Source organism: Phacochoerus africanus, chromosome 7, assembly GCF_016906955.1.
Source record: "Phacochoerus africanus isolate WHEZ1 chromosome 7, ROS_Pafr_v1, whole genome shotgun sequence".
NCBI lineage: Eukaryota > Metazoa > Chordata > Mammalia > Artiodactyla > Suidae > Phacochoerus > Phacochoerus africanus.
Window position 1 is genome coordinate 73,209,178 of NC_062550.1, and position 19,105 is coordinate 73,228,282.

The 19,105-nt window shown below is 56.2% G+C and overlaps 1 protein-coding gene across 8 annotated transcripts in view; it reads left to right on the plus strand.

Moving 5' to 3' along the window:
* Positions 1-18,636, plus strand: part of CACNA1C (calcium voltage-gated channel subunit alpha1 C) — a 434,223-nt gene extending 415,587 nt beyond the window's left edge. For all 8 annotated transcript variants that reach the window (XM_047787908.1, XM_047787912.1, XM_047787914.1 and 5 more), the window contains 9 exons: positions 2,302-2,403; positions 4,850-4,977; positions 5,407-5,541; positions 7,038-7,390; positions 9,390-9,518; positions 11,653-11,759; positions 12,134-12,234; positions 13,905-14,234; positions 14,947-18,636. In XM_047787908.1, the coding sequence (XP_047643864.1) occupies positions 2,302-2,403; positions 4,850-4,977; positions 5,407-5,541; positions 7,038-7,390; positions 9,390-9,518; positions 11,653-11,759; positions 12,134-12,234; positions 13,905-14,234; positions 14,947-15,249 (1,688 nt within the window). In that variant the 3' untranslated portion in view covers positions 15,250-18,636. The remainder of the gene's footprint in view (positions 1-2,301; positions 2,404-4,849; positions 4,978-5,406; positions 5,542-7,037; positions 7,391-9,389; positions 9,519-11,652; positions 11,760-12,133; positions 12,235-13,904; positions 14,235-14,946) is intronic.
* Positions 18,637-19,105: the final 469 nt, after the last annotated feature.

Below are 19,105 nucleotides of genomic sequence, written 5' to 3' on the forward strand. Positions count from 1 at the left end.
GAGAACAAATAAAGTCTTGGGGAAATGTGACAGATCCTTTTGGAAGACGTATCGGTGCCCAGGTCGGCTGTAAAACATGATCACAAACTGGATGACTTAGAACGGCAGAAATTTACTCTCTCACAGTCTGGAGGCCAGAATTCCAAAATCAAGGTGTCACAGGCTTGGTTCCACCTAGAGGCTGAGGGAGGGTCTACTCCACCCTTGCCTGGCATCTGGTGATGCGGGAGGCACCACACCCATGGGCCAGTAGCTGGGTCTCTCTTAACACACCGCCTTCCCTGTGCATCTCTGTGTGTCCCCTCTGCTTATAAGAACACCAGGCATCACACCTTAACTAATCACACCTGCGAAGTCCCTTTTCCAACTAGGGGCCTATCTAAGGTTCCATGTGGGTGTGAATTTGGGGGCACCATTCAGCCCGTGGTGGAAGAGAGGTATATTTGAGCATCCTATTAACCGGGACTGCTTCACTGCCCATGTCGGAAATGGCTAACCACCTCTCCCAGGAGGGCCTGCCTATGGAGGGGGGGGGCCCAGGACCAGCCCCCTGCCCCCGGAGCTGTGCAGCCCAACCCGCATGCCGGGACTCAGGGCCCACCCCCTGGCACCGCCTTCCCAGCGAGCCCCTCCAGCATGGCCACGGGGCGGATTCCAACAACAGAGCCTCTGACCCAGCCCCTGACACCTGCCGTGCTGTCCCGCTTCCGAGTCACAGTCACCCCACCAGCTCTGGGCTCATACTTGAAGGCCTGGGGTCCCGCCATGGGATGGCAAGTTCCCCATTCAGGGGCCTCCAGGCCATGGTCAGCATGTTGACCAGGATGCGTCCTCTTCCTGGACCAGGGGAGAGTCTCCCTCCCAGCTCACCCCAGGGGTGGGCAGTTCATTCCCTGCATATGCAGGACTGGCCCTGGGCTGGCCCGGCAGCCCTGAGGCTGCCTCTCAGCTCCGCTCCCAGCCTGAGAGCTCTCATCTTCTGGCCCCTTCACACATTACTTTTGTTTTGTATTTTTTTTTTAATTGGGGCATAACCGACGAATAACATTGTATATCAGTTTCAGGTGAACAATATGGTGATGCCGTATTTACTATGATGAAATGATCCCAAGTCTAGTTGCCATCCATTACCTCCCAGTACAGTCATTTCCCTTGTGATGAGGACGTTTAAGATCTGCTCTCTCGGCCACTTTGGCACATGCGGTGCAGCATTGCTGACCGCAGTCTCCATCCCAGGATGCTTTTATTCTGTAACTGGGAGTTTGCACCTGGGAACGCTCTTCTTTTAAAGAGCCCCAGCCAAAAGGAAATAAAGGAGTTCCTGTCAGGCTCAGTGGTAACGAACCCGACTAGTATCCACAAGGACACGGGTTCAATCCCTGGCCTGGACCAGTGGGTTAAGGATCCAACGTTGTGGTGAGCTGTGGTGTGGGTTGCAGTGTGGCTTGGATCCCACATTGCTGTGGCTGTGGTTTAGGCCAGCAGCTACAGCTCCAATTTGACCCCTAGCCTGAGAACCTACACATGCCGCAGGTGCGGCCCTAAAAAGACAAATAAATTTTTAAAAAATCCCCTGGAACAGGTGCAGGCCCACTGGATAATCTCCCTACCTGAAAGGCAGGTGTGCCTTATGACATAACCTGACCACAGGTGAGATCCCCAGTTCACAGTCCCAGGGCAGGGCCTGTGTGCATCAGTGGTGGTGGGAAAGAGCTGGGGGCGACTGGACCCAGGCCCCCACATTTCCTCTCCTGCTGGGTCTCAGTTCCCTTTCCAGGGCTGTCAGGCCAGCATCCCAAGGCTGCGTGGAGAAGGGCCTGATTCAGTCTGTTTTGAGTGGCAAAAGTAGACCCCGAGAAGCCCCAGGCCTCAGGACCTCATCTTCCATTTTCTGCTTCCACGCCAAGGTTTGGCCACCTCCTCCCGGCAGCACAGGGGGCTCAGCAAAGGGCTTCGACACGGAGGCCCCAAGCAAGCTCGCTCCATGTGGGTCTGCAGGGGAGACCCCGATTCCTCCTGATCACCCACATGTCCCTGGCAGCCCTGCCCCTGTGCTCTCCTGGCAGTTCCACCCAGCAGCCTCATCAGTCCCAGGGGCTCTGGGAGAAGCAGCAAGTAGGGTTGCCATGGCCACCGGGCAGCAGGCAGGGAGGAAGGGGACAGAGGGGGACAGCGGGAACCCAGGGAGGAAGAAATGGAACTGGTGGTCATGGCTATCTGGGGCAGAGTCCACCCTCGGCAGCCTCCCCTCCTGCCCTCAGGGGCCACTGGTCAGCCGGCCTTGCCTCTCCCTCCACGCAGGGAACCTGGAACAGGCCAATGAGGAGCTGCGGGCCATAATCAAGAAGATCTGGAAGCGGACCAGCATGAAGCTGCTAGACCAGGTGGTGCCCCCCGCCGGAGGTGAGTGTGCGGCCAGCTCCAGGGTCCAGGCTGCGCGAGGCCTGTCCTTTCAGGCTGCTGCCCAGTCCAAGCCTGCAGGTCACCAAGGAGGCCGGGCAAGGCCTTTGGATGCCTGGCAGTTTGGTAGAACTCCAAGGAAACTCTGAAAATTAGAGGTTTTCCCATAACCCGCTGGGCCAGTTGCAGCAGGAGGGACGAGTCCTGGAGAAAGGCCAGCCCCGGGCCCTCCTTGGTGGAAGTTCTTTGGTTCCTCTCGGGGCAGTGTTTATAGGCCCTGTCAAACTGGCCCAAATATGAGCATAACACTTTAGTAGGAAACATTTTAAAATCAAATGTTTTTCAGTAAGTAAATGTTCTGGCATACCCGTGCCAGAAGCCGTAGTTGAGTGACAAAACATTTGCCTGCACCACCTACTTGTGAGGAACAAGTTTGTGTTTAAAGGAGGCAAGACAGTGCTGAGTGTTCTCGACGTTTTTGTGTTGGTCACTTTGATGTAAGGGCCACCAAGGTACATTTCACATGTACCCACACCTTCTTTAAGGCACACACGCAGGGAGGTGCACACGCGGGGCCTCAGTGCGGGGCCTCAGTGGGGTCCGGCCCAGCGGGTGACCACACGCGAGGTGTCGTGCCCTTGGGGCTACTGTTTTCCAAACTGTGAACCCTTCTGGGTCAGGTTGAAACTAAATAAACTAGTCTTCCATCCACTTAGTCCAGGTTACATTCCTGGGAGTGCAGGTCCCACATGGCGGGAAGTTAGGGTCTTAGGTCCGTGGTTAAAAGCGGTGTTCCCCCACCCAGAAGGTCACTCCGGCCATGACCTTGAGACCCCTGCAGGGTGCAGATTGCTAAGCTAGTGTTTAGTGTTTGCTGTGCTTTGTGGGGCACATCTGGAGGCACGTCATTAATGCCAGCAGCACCCCCAAAGTGTGGGGATGCTGAGAAAATCTCATCTGTTCCCAAAACATTCCTTAAAAGTATCTCCACCCCTGCTGTGACCATGGACGCCTGAAAAGGAGGCAGGACAGGCCAAGCACCACCTGGCCTGGGGTTTCACATGCATCCTCGCTTTGCCCTCATCTCCTTTCTGTGATGTCTGCTCTCGGAGCTGGTTCAGCAGCTGAGTAGCTGACCCCAGGCTGCTGATGAGTGACTGGCAGGTTCAGGACCCAAGTCCAGGTCCAAGGCACCCAGAACCTGGACCCAGAACCAGGTCAGAGGGACCCAGAACCCAGCTGCTCCTCCCGCTTGCACTTGTCCCCCGGCTCCCAGCAGACAGGCTGGGGCATCTTATCGATATGGGGATGGGGCCCCTGGGTGGAAGGCAGGCACTGCCTTGGACACGGTAGTTCTCACAAGACATCCAGGAGCCGGGAACCATTACAAGCACCAGATCCAGCCCAGCAGCCTTTCCCAGGCCCAGCAGCCCCCACCGAGAACCAAGAAATAGAGCAGAGAGGCTGCCTGCAGGGCGTGAACTACGCCCCTTGGGGACCCACTGCCTTCTCCAGCCCCAGTTCATTCCCAAGGCGGAGGCTGCGTCTGTCTTGTGTAACTTGGGGGCCAGCCCATCAGCGTCCCAGCCCAGCCACCGGGTGAGAGCAGGAGCTGACACCCGAGCTGAGGCAGGAGGCCTCCCGGGCCCCTTCCATCAACCCCTCTGCCAACCTTTAAGCAGAACGCTTGCCCTTAGGGGACTGGGCAGTTTATGGTGGCCACCTGCAGCTTCAGAATCACATGAGAGTTCATTAACAAGTCAGAAAAGTTTAAAAAGCAAGGTAGGAAGTAATTTCGACAGATAGGCTACTTCTGTGGGGGGCGAGAAGAGATAAAAATGTATTTGCTTATTTGCAGGAAGAATTTACGTAAAGAATCTCTGGGAAAATACTCAAGAAATGAATGCAAAAGTTTCTCTAGGAGTTCCCATCATGGCTCAAAGGGTTAAGCACCCGACTAGTATCACAGGCGGATGATGGATGTGTGGGAGAGAGACCTTTGACTGTACACATAACTTTTTATATTTTTTTTCTTTTTGAACTATATGAATGGAGTGCCTCTTCCAAAACATTAAATTTAGAAAACTTAAAAGTGCGGGGAGTTCCCGTCATGGCTCAGTGGTTAACAAATCCGAGTAGGAACCATGAGGTTGTGGATTAAATCTCTGGCCTCGTTGAGTGGGTTAAGGATCCCGCATTGCCGTGAGCTGTGGTGTAGGTTGCAGACGCGGCTCGGATCCTGTGTTGCTGTGGCTGTGGTGTAGACCGGCAGCTGTAGTTCCAATTTGACCTCTAGCTTGGGAACCGCCATATGTCGCAGGTGCTGCCCTAGAAAAGACAAAAAAAGAAAAAGAAAACTTAAAGTGTGGCTACTGAACAAAAAAGGTTCATGCCACCTGGCTGAGCTCCCCTGTTTACCCTCCAACCCCTGCCCTTCCTCTGCTCTCAGACGATGAGGTCACGGTTGGCAAGTTTTACGCTACGTTCCTGATCCAAGAGTACTTCCGGAAATTCAAGAAGCGCAAAGAGCAGGGCCTCGTGGGCAAGCCCTCCCAGAGGAACGCCCTGTCCCTGCAGGTGAGGACAGGGGCCACTCCCCAGGGAGGGCCTGGTCACCTTCCTCTGACCTCTGCAGGGCCCACATCTCTCACCGGCCGGCTGGAGGCCAGGTCCCTTCCAGAGAGCCCCGAGGCTTCCCGAAGGTGGACTCCTGCAGGGGTGACTTTCCCCCTGCCCTGCTTCCACTCACTCCCCACCATGGTCCTGCAGCCACAGCCTGAGAGTTGGTAGGGCCGGGGAGGAGGGGGGGGTGCTCTGCCAAAGCTCCTGAGACCACCCCTCCCAGCAGGCCCTCATCTCCCCGCTCCCCTCTCCCCCCATGGACAGACGGTTCCCTCCCCACACAACACACGTTTGTGCCCGTGCTGGGCTACCGCAGGGAGCAGCAGAGGGCCAGGGGGGTGTCAGGTGGGGCGTCAAGGTCCTCACATGTCCCCTGGGCTCCAGGCTGGCCTGCGCACCCTGCACGACCTCGGGCCCGAGATCCGAAGAGCCATCTCTGGGGACCTGACGGCGGAGGAAGAGCTGGACAAGGCCATGAAGGAGGCCGTGTCCGCGGCCTCCGAAGACGACATCTTCAGGGTAGGCGGGCGCCTCGGAAGGCTGGAGGGCGGGCTGGTGTCCTGGTCCAGGGAGGAAGCCCTGAGGCCACAGCAGAGCGCCCAGGCCTCTCCCAGCCCTTCCTCGTCCACGCGAAGGTCTTTCTCAAGCTGGGGCTCCTAGGACAGAGCAGCTCAGAGCGCCACTGGCCCTCAGAGAAGGAGGGAAATCATCATTTTCCTAAAGAAGGGTCTCCAAAGAGATACTTACACCTCGGTCGCTGCAAACCGGGAGCCCTTGGGCCACATGTAATCCACAGACCTATTTTGTTTGCCAACATTTGAAAATATGGCTCCTTCAAATAAAATGTAGACATCTGGCCTTTCTCAAAATCACCAGAAGATGTACAATATTGGGAAGCCAGTGGGATCTCGACATACAGCACGAGGTCCCCAGGTCCCAAAGTCCCCTCTGTTCTCAGATGCTGAGGCTGCCATCTGCTGTAATAGCAAAAACTAGTGACTTCTGGGGCCCTCCCACCCAGCTCTCGACACTCATCCCCAGGGTATTTGGCTAAGGACCCTATAGCAGGGAGATGCTATAGCCGTGCCAGGGCCTGCTCACCCGGCCTCCCGCCAAGCACCCGGCTCCCAGGCAGGGGAGACACACCGAGTGAGGGACCCGTCCCCCACCTTCCCCTCTTCGCAGTGGAATGTCTGTCACCAAATGGCCTCAGGGTCACAGCAGCATGTCAGTGTGAGCCCAAGAGACCCCAGCCTTGCTGGTGGCTACTTGCCCAGGACTAGGAGGGAGTGTTGGGGGCAAACCCTGGTTCTGATTTGAAATTTCTAGGCCTCTCCCGCTGGGAAGGGGACCACAGTATAACTGATGTCGTAACCAGGTGCTCTCACACTCAGAACAGTTTGGCCGGTGCAGTTTCCAGCTCAGTGAGCCAGCTGGGTTCCAGGGTTTGCTTTTGTTTTTGTCTTTTTAGGGCCACACCCATGGCTTATGGAGGTTCCCGGGCTAGGCGTCGAATGGGAGCTACAGCTGCTGGCCTACACCAGAGCCACAGCAACTCAGGATCCAAGCCACGTCTGCAACCTACACCACAGCTTATAGCAACGTCGGATCCGTAACCCACTGAGCGAGGCCAGGGACCTAAGCTGAGTCCTCATGGATACTAGTCGGGTTCATTAACCGCTGAACCACAATGGGAACTCCTGGGTTCCAGTTTTTAAATCTCATTAGAACCTAGCAACCCCAGGCCCACCCTCGGCCCCACAGCACCTTGCAGCCTCAGTGAAGGGTCAATACCCCAACTCGGCATCGAAACTCAATCCCAGTGTTGGGAGTCTGTCTGCAACCCCCAGAGCAGCAGCCTCCCTGCCTCACCGGTTCCAACAGAAGGCCCTGCCCCCCACCCCCAGCACCCTGTTCCCCAGGCGTTTCAGGGGACCTATGGGCCCCTCCCTTTCCAACAGCTAGGCTGCCTGGCCTGGCAGTACCCTCACCACCCCCTCCTGTCCTGCCTGCAGAGGGCCGGCGGCCTGTTTGGCAACCATGTGGGCTACTATCCAAGCGACAGTCGGAGCGCCTTCCCCCAGACCTTCACCACCCAGCGCCCTCTGCACATCAGCAAAGCGGGGAACAGCCAGGGTGACACCGAGTCGCCCTCCCACGAGAAGCTGGTGGACTCCACCTTCACCCCCAGTAGCTACTCATCCACAGGCTCCAATGCCAACATCAACAATGCCAACAACACCGCCCTGGGCCGCTGCCCCCACCTGGCTGGCCACCCCAGTGCGATCAGCACCGTGGAGGACCGAGGGCCCCCCTTGTCCCCCGCCGTCCGGGTACAGGAGGCTGCATGGAGGCAAAGCTCCAAGAGGTAAGCAGGGGGCGCTCCAGGCCTCACGCTGTGGCCAGAGGGGGTTGGGGAGGAGCATTCGGCCCCCAGGCCTGCCCCTCACCGCTCAGGCTGGGGTGGAAGCTTCTGCCCAGACCCCGGCCAGAGGGCTGTGAATGCTGCCTCCCAGGTCCTGAAGCCACACTAGGGGAGGCACGGTGGCCCTACTGGCCAGCAAGGGCCCCGAGGTGCAGGGTCTGGTCACGGCCTCCTCTGCTCCCTCCCCTACCTGAGCAGAGGAGCCTCGGCCCCAACTCTGTTCCCCTAGGCCTTTCTCCAGTCTCTACCCACACTAGCCTCTGGCCCAAGTGGGATGGGACAGGGCTACACCCTTTGGTTATCACCTTCTCACCCCAGGAGGGTGTTCTGGTGGCAGGAGGCCCTTTGCTGGGGCATTTGCCTGCCCTGCCCCAGTGTGGGATCACTCCTGGTAGTCCTGGTGGTGTCCCCCCCACCCCCTGCTCTCTAATGCCCCGGGACACACTGCTAACATGTTCTGGGACAGCAGGTGCCTCTTCCATGCTCCGAGCCCATTTACATCAGCAGCTCCAGGTTCCCAAGGCCGGGCCTGGCAGGTCAGGCCACTCCACCCTTGACTGAGCTTCCCCTCTAGAGCAGGCCAGTGCCCCCCCTCCCCCATTTCCCCTGCAGGCCAGGTTCTGTGGCAGCCCTCCTTTCTGACGCTCAAGCTCAGAAAATGATCCAGAAAGATCTTTTCTAGATCCCTGGACAAGTGTCCTGAGCTGCTCACATCCCAGGAGCCCTCCTCACGCCCTTTGCTGGGTGCTAGCTCTGGGTCATGTCATCCTGCTGCAGCTCAAGGCAGTGTGCAGCTCCGGCCTCATGTCTTGCACATGGCAGCCCCCAAGGTGGTACTGCCTGCCTGCCACCATCCTCATCCCAGCTCATCCATTGTGCCCAGCCAAGTGCCCCCCATCCCTCCCCCCTACGCCTTCCACATCTCGTGTGTCCTTCAGGCTGTGAGGAGGATGCCATCTGTCAGATCCTGCCCTAGAGAACGTCCTTGACCCTTCCTGAGTGGGTCAAAGCTGGACACTGACAACAGCACTCAGCTCAGAGGGGATAAAGTGGGATAATCCCCCTCTATGCCAGCGGGTCTGAGCATGAAGTAGGCCCCATCACTAAGGATCTATAGGAAGAAAAATGGGAGAAGACACTGAGCTGGGCACAGACAGGAAAAAGGAAGACAGATGGCCAAGTGAGCAGAAGGCCACAGCCCAGAGGGAAAGCAGCTCAGTCCAAGACACGTTCTGGTGTGGGAAGATCTTGAGCATAGGAGGGACTCAGGCCCCGGAGGGGAACTCAGGCTCAGGGGGGGACTCAGGCTCAGAGGGGACTCTGGATTATGGGGGGAACTCAGGCTTAGGAGGCGTCGGGCTCACTCCCTTCTACTCAGAACAAACCCCTATGTAAAGACTCTTCTCTGTGCCTTCACTCCAATGAGTCAACATCAAACTCAGAGGCATGTCAAATATGACACCAGGTACTTACCAGCTCTGCCCAACAAATCCCAACAGGCTCAGCTACCTCTGTAGTAGTGGGTTGGACAGCCCCCTCCATGGCCCCCACCCTTATATAAGAGCTGATTGCCCCACCTTTCAAAGCACCATCTCATCTCCACTTTGTTTGTTCCAACCAGCCTCTGTGTAGAGCAGGGCACACAGTTCCAGATTTACTGATGGGACACTGAGGCCTGGGTGGACCAGAGAGAGTCAGGCTCAGGAGGGACTCAGACTCAGAAGGGACTTAGGCCAGAGGATAAGTGAACTGGGGTCGGAGCTCAGATCTCCTTGGATCCTAACCCAAAGGCCTTTTTCCTGCACGGAGCCCAAATCACGGTAGCACTTCTCTGCCCTGCGGCTCCAGCATCAGTTCTGTGTGTGATGCCTTGTTTGCTGGGGGCGGGGTGTGGGGGGAGCCTGGCTGTTTCAGACTTTGGTCTCTGTCCCCGACGCTTCAGGCACCTCTCCCAGGAGAGCCAGCTAGCCATGGTGTGTCAGGAGGAGGCCTCTCGGGACGAGACCTGTGACGTGAGGGCAAATGAGGACGAGGAGTACGGCAGCGAGCCCAGCCTGATCTCCACAGAGATGTGAGCTCTGGGGAGGGTCCGGGGGTGATGGGCAAGTCCCTAGACTCCTCCAGCAGCTGCAGAGCAGGCGGAAGCCCCTGACCTTCATACACACAGGCCTTTGGTTAGTTTGGCCTTGCCTCACGATACGATGCTTTCAGGAAGAAATCTAACATTGTTTTCTAAGCTTTTTTGGCTGCAACCAACCATCATAAATATAGTTTATAAAGAGACTCAGTGCCTACCTGCAGATATTGACTAGACAAATATTCAGGAAATGGCTTATAATAGAGCTACCAGCAGAGGGCGATGTTGGCAGCAGCTGCAGAGAGTCGAAATTTCTCAAAAGAAGAGATTTTTAAGTTGCACCTCCATTAGGAGGCTGTGACATCCGCTTGCTCAGTTACAATCAGCACTTTTAAAAGAAAGCATAGCACAGAATAGCATAGGATAGGATAGAAAAGGACAGTAAGAAATGCTGTATCACAAACATAGTATTATTTTGTGTAGCCTTTGCTTAATTGCCAAGTCCTGTGAAATATGTTTGTGACTGTGGGTTGCATTCACAGAATTGAAGCTGTGTGAGAAGCTTTCCTGAGAGGAAACACTTTATCATAAGGAAGGACCAGGCTTTTAGGCTTTTGCTTTCCTGAGAACTCAGATTAATATAGGACCACACATGAGAAATCAGAAAAGCAGATGCTGGAGTTCCCGTCGTGGCGCAGTGGTTAACGAATCCGACTAGGAACCATGAGGTTGCGGGTTCGGTCCCTGGCCTTGCTCAGTGGGTTAACGATCCGGCGTTGCCGTGAGCTGTGGTGTAGGTTGCAGACGCGGCTCGGATCCTGCGTTGCTGTGGCTCTGGCGTAGGCCAGTGGCTACAGCTCCGATTCAACCCCTAGCCTGGGAACCTCCATATGCCGCGGGAGCGGCCCAAGAAATAGCAACAACAACAATAACAACAACAAAAGACAAAAAAAAAAAAAAAGAAAAGCAGATGCTCCAATCATTTGGGCTCTTGGTGCATGCTTGGTGCTTCAGGCCCTCTGCTTGACTGGGGATGAACCAACCTCAGCAGCCAAGGGGACTTTACAAACTCGTTAGGAAGCTAAGAGGATCTCCGAGGAGGAAAATGAAGGAGATATCCTAGGTAACTGCTCATGTGGTTGTGCAAACAAGGGGAACAGACACTCAGAGAAGGTCAAGGTCAGGGTGACCAAAACAGGCATCAGGCACAAGGTCAAACAGAAGACAAGTCTTCCAGAGTGGGTACAATTTGGATAAGAAGAAAACGTAACAGCGAGGGTGACCAGGCTGAAAACGAGAGGAAAGGCGGGGCGAGTTTTTTAAAGAAACTTCCCTGCTCATCTGCAAATGCTCAAGGAGCAACAGTTGCTGGGAGCACAGCCTCTGCCCCCAAAGGACCTGGAGTCACACCGGGCTTCAGTGGCCTCATCTGTAACACAAAGGGCTTAGGATGCAGGCTGCTCCACAAGGGACTGTGAATCAACTTAGTGTGCAGCAACTGGCTTTTTTCAATGAAATAGGACAGACTAAGGTAGACCAGAAGTTCTGGAGCGCAGCGGGTGCAGTGAGGGTAACTGTGGGCATGGATCCCGGCCCCCTAGGTGCACTGCGGCCATGAGAAGCTACTTCTGGCCGAGTCCCCATTAGAATGGCTGAGGAGCCCTTGACCCAAAGCCCCCCAGCCGCCCCTCACTGACAACAGCACATTTGTTCTGGGCAATTGTATCTGCTCCTGGTGACCAAGGGTGGGCAGGCCCGGGGGGGTGGGGGGCACATGCGTGAGCTCACACGGGGCATGGCCATGGTAAACAGCACCCTCCTGTGCCAAGAAGGAGCCCAGGCCATTCTGTGGGCCGAGAATTTTTTTCCAAGTTTCTCAGCCACATTGACCAGGGTCGCCCCCACTGCCTCTCATCAGAAAACACACAGGACACAGTTGGAGGAGCGGAAACATCTGTAGTAGCAGAGAGCGGGCCACAAGTCCAAGGTGGCAGCCTCTGCTGCCCCACGGCTCTTATGAGAGCACAGAGTGGGGATTCCCTTCACTAAGGCAGAAAAGCAGATTTCCTGGGGGTGACAGCTGCCCTGTGGGCCTCCAGGGACAAGTCCCAAGCATCCTCTGTTCCAGGCTGTCCTATCAGGACGACGAAAGCCGGCAGCTGACACCCCCTGAGGAGGACAGGAGAGACATCAGGCTCTCTCCGAAGAGGGGCTTCCTGCGCTCCGCCTCCCTGGGTAAGCCTGCTCTCTAGATGAGGCCACCAGTGGTCACTGTCCCCAACCCCAGGTGATGGCCAGGCATGCAGGAGTGACTGAGGAGCCTTGTGGCCTGGCTCAGAAGGTTGGACTTCTAACCCCAGGGCAAGGCTGGACCCGGGCTGGACCTGAGACATGCTCTCGGTGCTGTGTCTCAGAGAGGGGCGGGGCGAGGAAGAGGTAGGGGGGTGAAGAGGGCGGAGCCAAAGGACCACTACGGAATAGTGGGCCAGGGGCCAGGAGAGGGCGCAGGGGGAAGCCTTGAATCCTTGTGCTTCTCAGGGTGGTAGCCGTGGTGGCCATGTCGGCCATGTCCCCTTCTCTGCTGACCCCACTCTCTGCCGACTTTGCAGGCCGACGGGCCTCCTTCCACCTTGAGTGTCTGAAACGACAGAAGAATCAAGGGGACGTCTCTCAGAAGACAGTCCTGCCCCTGCATCTGGTTCACCATCAGGTAGCCCACACCTTGGGATGGGCCACTGCCCCCGTCCAGCAGGCTAGACAGCCCCCCGCCCCATGATTGGAACAAATCCCCAAGATGCTAGTCATCCTTCCTGTCTCAGACCACTGCTGTGTCCCACCCCTGGCCCTAATAGCCCCACACAGGTGAGAGCCTGAGCAAGGACCACGCTCTCCAGGGCAGGAGGCTGGAAGGACCTGCAGCTCCAGGATCGGCCTGACAGTGGCCAGAGGTTCCCTCCTCAGAACTGGCTATGGAAAGGGCAAATGAGGTTATACCTAGAGCTTCAAGACACCTGGACATTTTGCTGAGATACAGAAATGATCAAAGAATTGTCCAGCAGCATGGTCGGGGCAGGGATGATACCAGGAAAGCAAGTCTGGGCAGATTCAGTAGTGAGCTATCTCTAGGCCTGGGTGATGCCAACTGAGACTGGAAAGCCCAGCCCCCAGTACCAAGTGTATTATTAATGCCTTAGAGCAGTTGAATCACCATCCAAGCCCTGTCTCTCACCTCCAGGCAAGTTAGGGTCTAAACCAGACTCTCAAACTGCTTACTTCTTTTTTTTTTTTTTGTCTTTTTGCCTTTTCTAGGGCCGCTCCAGCAGCATATGGAGGTTCCCAGGCTAGGGGTTGAATCGGAGCTGTAGCTGCTGGCCTACACCACAGCCACAGCAACTCAGGATCTGAACTGCGTCTGCGACCTACACCACAGCTCACAGCAACGCCAGATCCTTAATCCACTGAGCAAGGCCAGGGGTCGAACCCACAACCCCATGGTTCCTAGTCGGATTCGATAACCACTGAGCCACGATGGGAACTCCTGTTTACCTCCTTTATTATATGCTTTCTTACCACAGGCTTTGCTTTAAATGATTTTCTTACCCCCAAAGGCATTCAATGCCAGTCAAAGCTTCGATCAGTGTAAGACAGCCAGTGGGACTCAACCAGGGCGATGGTATTTCCGCTCAAGTAAATACACTGTTTTGCTCAGCCTGGGTGCCATCACCTACATAGATGGGGTCTCCGCGGGGCTTTCTGAAATATCAAGCATAGCCGCACACCTCCCTTGGAGCTCCAGGGCCTCAGGGCCCCAGGACCATCCAGAGCAGTAAGTGAAGGATGCAACCGTATAAATAGTTTAATCACAGTACAGTATAAGATTTGAATGGACGTTCAAAGGCCAGCTGAGCCAGAGATTGGCAGGACGTCAGGCACCCCGGCCAGGGTCGTCAAGGTGAGAACACTAAGGGTTGGACCTGTCTAGCTCCTGGCGGTGCACAGACACCCTTCCCAGGCCTTATTCGCCTGACCCTCACATCAGACCCACGACGGAGGCACCCAGAGGGCAGCGTCCCGCACCTGCAGGGGATGCAGGTGTGATTCTCTCCAACTACCAAGGAAACCAAAATCCAGGGAATTCCCAGCCTACGGGGATAGGGCCAGGGCTAGCCAGCAGACGACCTTGACTCCACCCCACCTCAGTTCCTGAACAGGAGAAAGATCCCTGCAGACAGAGAGGTGCAGAGTCTATTTTAGGGTGGTTGGGACTAACCCCGGGTCTTAATGGGTGACCAAGAGGGTGTGAGTGGCGGGCCGTGGGGCCCACTGGAGCAGGAGCTGCTGGGAAGCGGAGCCCCCCAGCCCATGCTCTTATTTCCGCAGGCTTTGGCGGTGGCAGGCCTGAGCCCCCTCCTGCAGAGAAGCCATCCTCCCGGCACCTTCCCCCTGCCATGCACCACGCCCCCCGCCACACCTGGCCCAGGCTGGCCTCTGAGGCCTGTCCCCACCCTGCGGCTGGAGGGGGCCGAGTCCAGCGAAAAGCTCACCAGCAGCTTCCCGTCCGTCCATTGTGGCCCCCGGGCTGGGGAGCCCACGCCCTGCGGGGCAGGCAGTGGCCCCCGGAGGGCCCGGCCGGTGTCTCTCACTGTGCCCAGCCCAGCAGGGACCCAGGGCCGGCAGTTCCACGGCAGCGCCAGCAGCCTGGTGGAAGCGGTGAGTGGCTGGGAATGGAGAGGAGAAGGGGGCCCTGGTTTTCTCCGGAGCAGAGGGGGTGTCAGATCTCTGGGCCAGAAAGACCCTTACTCAGGCCTCGAATCCTAGTGAGCGCCCAGCACCCAGGCGTGGGCCACAGCTGAGAAATAGTGGTCACACTGGTGAGGGAGCTGGCACGAAGGCAGAACCATGAGGAAGGCTGAGTAGGACAAGGGTTGGTGGGGAGCAGGCCAGATAGAAGCGGAGGTCCTCCAGGCTCATCTGCTTCTTCCCAAGGCCATTCCTCGAGCAGCCTCCAGGAAGGGGGCAGACACACACACACCCCCACCCCGTCCCCGGGACCCTCACCCCTAGAAAGGCAGCCAGGGGCACTGGGCCAGGTGTCACCAGAAGGGAGTGGAGGCTTCCTGAAAAGAGTGACTTGGAGGCTCTGGGGCACCGTGGAGGCCCAGTGGGGGTTGAGGGGACCAGGGCAGGCCAGGCCCCCACCGCTCTTTGTGTGCCAAGGTTCCCTGTGTTTGATGACGGGTTCCCCAACCCCAAAGTCCTTTCTCCAGCCTACACACCCCCAATGCCCTTCCCAGCAGGCGTGCACAGGCAGGTGCACAGGCTCTTCCTGATGGGAGCAGTCAGAAGCCCGCTGTGCTGGTCCCCCAGGGAAGAGCTGACCCAGGAGTCACATCCTCCTTGGTTCCTCTCTGCCCACCCCCAGGTCTTGATCTCAGAAGGACTGGGGCAGTTTGCTCAGGATCCCAGGTTCTTGGAGGCCACCACCCAGGAGCTGGCCGACGCCTGCGACATGACCATAGAGGAGATGGAGAGCGCCGCCGACAACATCCTCAGCGGGGGCGCTGGGCAGAGCCCCAACGGCACCCTGCTCCCCTTTGCAAACTGCAGGGACCCAGGGCCGGACCGAGCAGGGGGCACGGAGGACGCGGCCTGGGCGCCCGGCCCCGAGCCCCGCCAGGGCGAGGACGAGCTCCTGGACAGCAGGGCCTTCGCCAGCAGCCTGTAGCGGCCGGGCCGGAGACGCCGGCTTTTTTATTTGTTTCAATGTTCCTAATGGGTTCGTTTCAGAAGTGCCTCACTGTTCTCGTGACCTGGAGTTAACCGGAACAGCGTCTTCATTCATTTCGTGGGGACAAGATCAAGTCAGGTGGCCAGGAGAGAAGCAGCCGCAGTCCGTGTCCGCGGGGAGCGGTTGGGGCGGGGCGCCGGCACCAGGAAGGGCCCCCACCCCGCACCGCCGCCCCGGCTCCCCCCAGCCCTCACCAAAAGGACCCTGTGCCAAACGGGTGTCTTTCAACCTTGCTTGTAAAAAAAAAAAAAAATCATTTTGCACATATTCTGTATGAGCCTCACTGTCCCCATAGAGCCAGGGCCCGCGGATTCACAGAGGAAGGAGGACCCGGCCCCACCCACGCTGGAAGAGGAAGCCAGGGAGGGGCCCCGCACCACCGCCCACCACCCCACCTGCAGCTGGATCCCCTTTCCTGCCCAGCCACGGCCACGCGCGCACATCGCATCGAGGCCAGGGGAGCGGGCACGCCGGTGGGACAAGACCGGGTGCTGCTGAGCTTCCATCCAGCGCTCTTTTGTTCTGGGATTTGACGTTTTTCTTGACCGCATGTTGGTTTTCTTTGGGGGGGTGTTTGTTTTTAATTTAGTTTTGCCAGGGGGAGGGGAGGAAGAAGAGTGTTTACAAAGTTTTGCAGCCACCCACCTTCCTGTTTTCACTTTTGCAAATGTAAATTGGGTTTGGTTTTGTTGTATTACTTAACGGTTGTGGTTTCCTTTTCTACGGAGGATGCAAGGGAGCCGCTGTAGGAGGGTTTTACCAGCCATTGTGTACGCCCAATAATTTGTTATAATTTCCTTAGGTGGTGACAAGATTTGGGGGTTTGGTTTCATAATTTAAAGGTAATCAAGAGTGCACTCGGATAGGATCTTGCACATTCGTGTGTACTAGTGGGTGCCCGAGAGAGGAAGCACACACGAAGCACACACAGGGTCTCTGCGTGTGTGTGTGTTGTGTGTGTGGCAGGTGTCTGTGTGAGGACGTGGTCCGTGCCCACCAGTTAGCCCACGGCTCCCGTTTCAGGCCTGTGGGGAGATCCGAATCTGGGGCCATTTGAAAGCAAAAACAAACCACTGTCTCTGCTTCTGAAATGGGAATCAGTAACTCTTTTGCATTTTCTGTCCCACAAGATATGCAAAAACAATGCAATAATATTCATTTTAAAAAATACAATTGTGAGTTGTGTTGGCATTAAAGCTGTATTTAAAAAAACCACACAGAAATTTAAGGGAAAAACTCAGAAGGCGTTTTGCTTCGATTTGTTCCGTGTAATGTTTTACTGCATTGATGGTGTTTCTGCTGAAGAGACCGTTATACTTGAATTCAGGTCAGTCTCAGTATTTTACAAATATTTTTTTAAAACTGAATTGCAGTTGTGCCAAGCGAATATAATGAATTGAATTAAGTTTGTTTTTGAATTCACTTCTTGTATATTTGCTGCATGTAAGTAAATCATTTTGTATTTGGAGTGTGACAAGCTTTACCTTTGAGCTCTTAAGTGCTTTCCTACATGTGGTCGGGAAAAGGGAACAGCTTTTCCTTTCATGTGTGCGACAAGTGTGGGCACCACTTGTGTGTGGGGGGGGTCCCGACACAGGCTTGAGCATCACTGTTGCGCATATCTTGTGTTCGCTTCTGTTTCCCTCATTTTCCCCAAAACTCAGTGACAGTGCATCCGTATCTTGCTTTGAGAGACAGGACTCATTCCAGACCCACTCCATCCACTCCACCCCAGTTTTCTTGATTTGTAATTTCTTCAGGAAGAGCTCCTAGCTGTGTGCGGCCCTGAGATGCCCTGACCAGCCTCTTTCGTCACCTGCTGGCATCGGCGTCCCCCATGGGAGAGGTGGCAGCACACGTGTTCCTTAGGGAAGTGTTCTCTGACCGGAAGGATGGAATGGTTGGAGGGGAGGGCATCCTCGCCGGGCACGCTCTGCTCATACCAGGTCCCTGAGCTGGGCAGCTGGGAAAATCCTTTCCGTCCAAAGCCAAGGCCGTCCTGCTCACTTCTCCACCTTTCACTCACTCTGGAGCAGGATTTGCTCCAGCCAGCCCCTCGTAAGTGGCAGCCAGGGAGAAACCAGGATGTTGGGAGTGGGAGCGGGATCAGAACCCGAAGCCTCTTGGGGTGTCTCTTTGCCGCTACCTGGATGTCACCCAGGGTGCCGCTTCCTTCAAACAGACTACAACAGTGATGGTTGGAAAGGGACCAGTTTGGAGGAAACAGGACCCAACCATTCATCTGGAACTTTCCCATTGAGCCTCCTCCAGGCCTGGGGCTCTTTCAGCCCTTCCTGGCACCTCCTTACGTGAGCAGTTTAGAAATCAAAGCCGGGGACGCCCACTCCTCAGTGAAGAAGATTTTACTCTGATGACTGATGCTCAGGCTGCCAGGTTACCTTACAGGCTGGAGACCGAAGGGCCGCTCCCTGTTTCTCCAAGTCCAACCTTTCCACATTTTCTGGGCTCCTTGTCGGTGCCATCGAGATCTCAAGAATTTAAGTTCAGGTCCTGTGTTTCCCCAAATGTCCCCCACTGTGCCACCACAAGATTTTAGTTGTAATGGACAGAGGAGCCCTTTGGGGTTAATGCCTGGTCCTAGCCGTATGCTTGGCCGCTGGAGAGACATTGGAACCTTAACTGACCTCACACATGCACATACTCGGCCTTTTTGTGCTGCCTCCTGTCTTCTTTTTGGACTTTCCATCTGCATCACCTGCCAGCTCCTGCTTGGCGCACGCAGAGCCCACCCTCACCCTACACGGAGCCCACCCTCGCCCCTCCGCGCGCATGTGCAGGTTTGCTTCTCCTTTGCCTTAAGCTCTGTCTCTGTCGGGCAGACCTAGGCATCCTCCCTGCGTGCGGGGACGCTGTCAGCGTGGCAAGGGCACTCCATCCGCCGTGAAGGGAAGTGTCTCAGGTGGGAGGGCCCTGTGCAGGAGAGGGTCTCGGGAGCCTGAGTGCATGACTGACCAGTGCGGGCTGGACACGCAACACGTCGTTCTGAGCCTCTTCCACTGCGTGGCCTCCACCTCTGCATCCAAATAGAACCTCCCCTGTGACCTCGTAAACCAGAACCAGCAAGTCTTCTGAAAACCCTGAGTGGTGGGAGAAAAGCCATGATGCCTGAGGACCCCAAGGACTTGAAGAGTTCAAGTTCCAGGGTCTGGCAACCTGATTTGTTGTCCCCTGGCTGGCAGCCTCTTGTCTCCAACCTGGTCTTAACAGCTACTCGCCTGCTGGGTTTGATTCCCAGCTGTCTCCTGTCTGCCCCCTCCTAGATGGTTTTTTTGGTCTTAGAGTAAAAAGGAAGACTTTCCCCCAGATTTCAGCTTGATTCATGAATTTTTCTCTGCTTTGCTGCAGAAGTTCTTTGTCCTGGTCCCTTCCCCGGTCTTCTAAGTCTGACTAGAGACCCAAGGACAAAGGGACAGCCCCTCCTCGCTTCATCTTTATCTTTCTCTGCGCCCCTGCTCCTGTCCCCAGCCTCATCTGGGGAGCTTCCCAGCATGTCTCCAGGATATCTCCAACTGTTCAGCTGAGGGGACCCAGCAGAAGTACCTCTTCCAAGGCCAGTGGGACTTCTTTCTGAGGAAGAAGAGCACCCAAAAGGGAAGGACTTGGAGGTCATCGAGGGATCGGAGCGCTTTTCCAGGGGCCAGTTGATACATTCAGGCCCCCACCCCTAAAGGCCAAGAAATAGGAGAACCTAGAGCAGGTGCAAGGAGGAGCCAGTGGGCAGGGCTCATAGCCTCGTAAACCATAACCACGGGTGCAGCTAAGGAAGTGATGG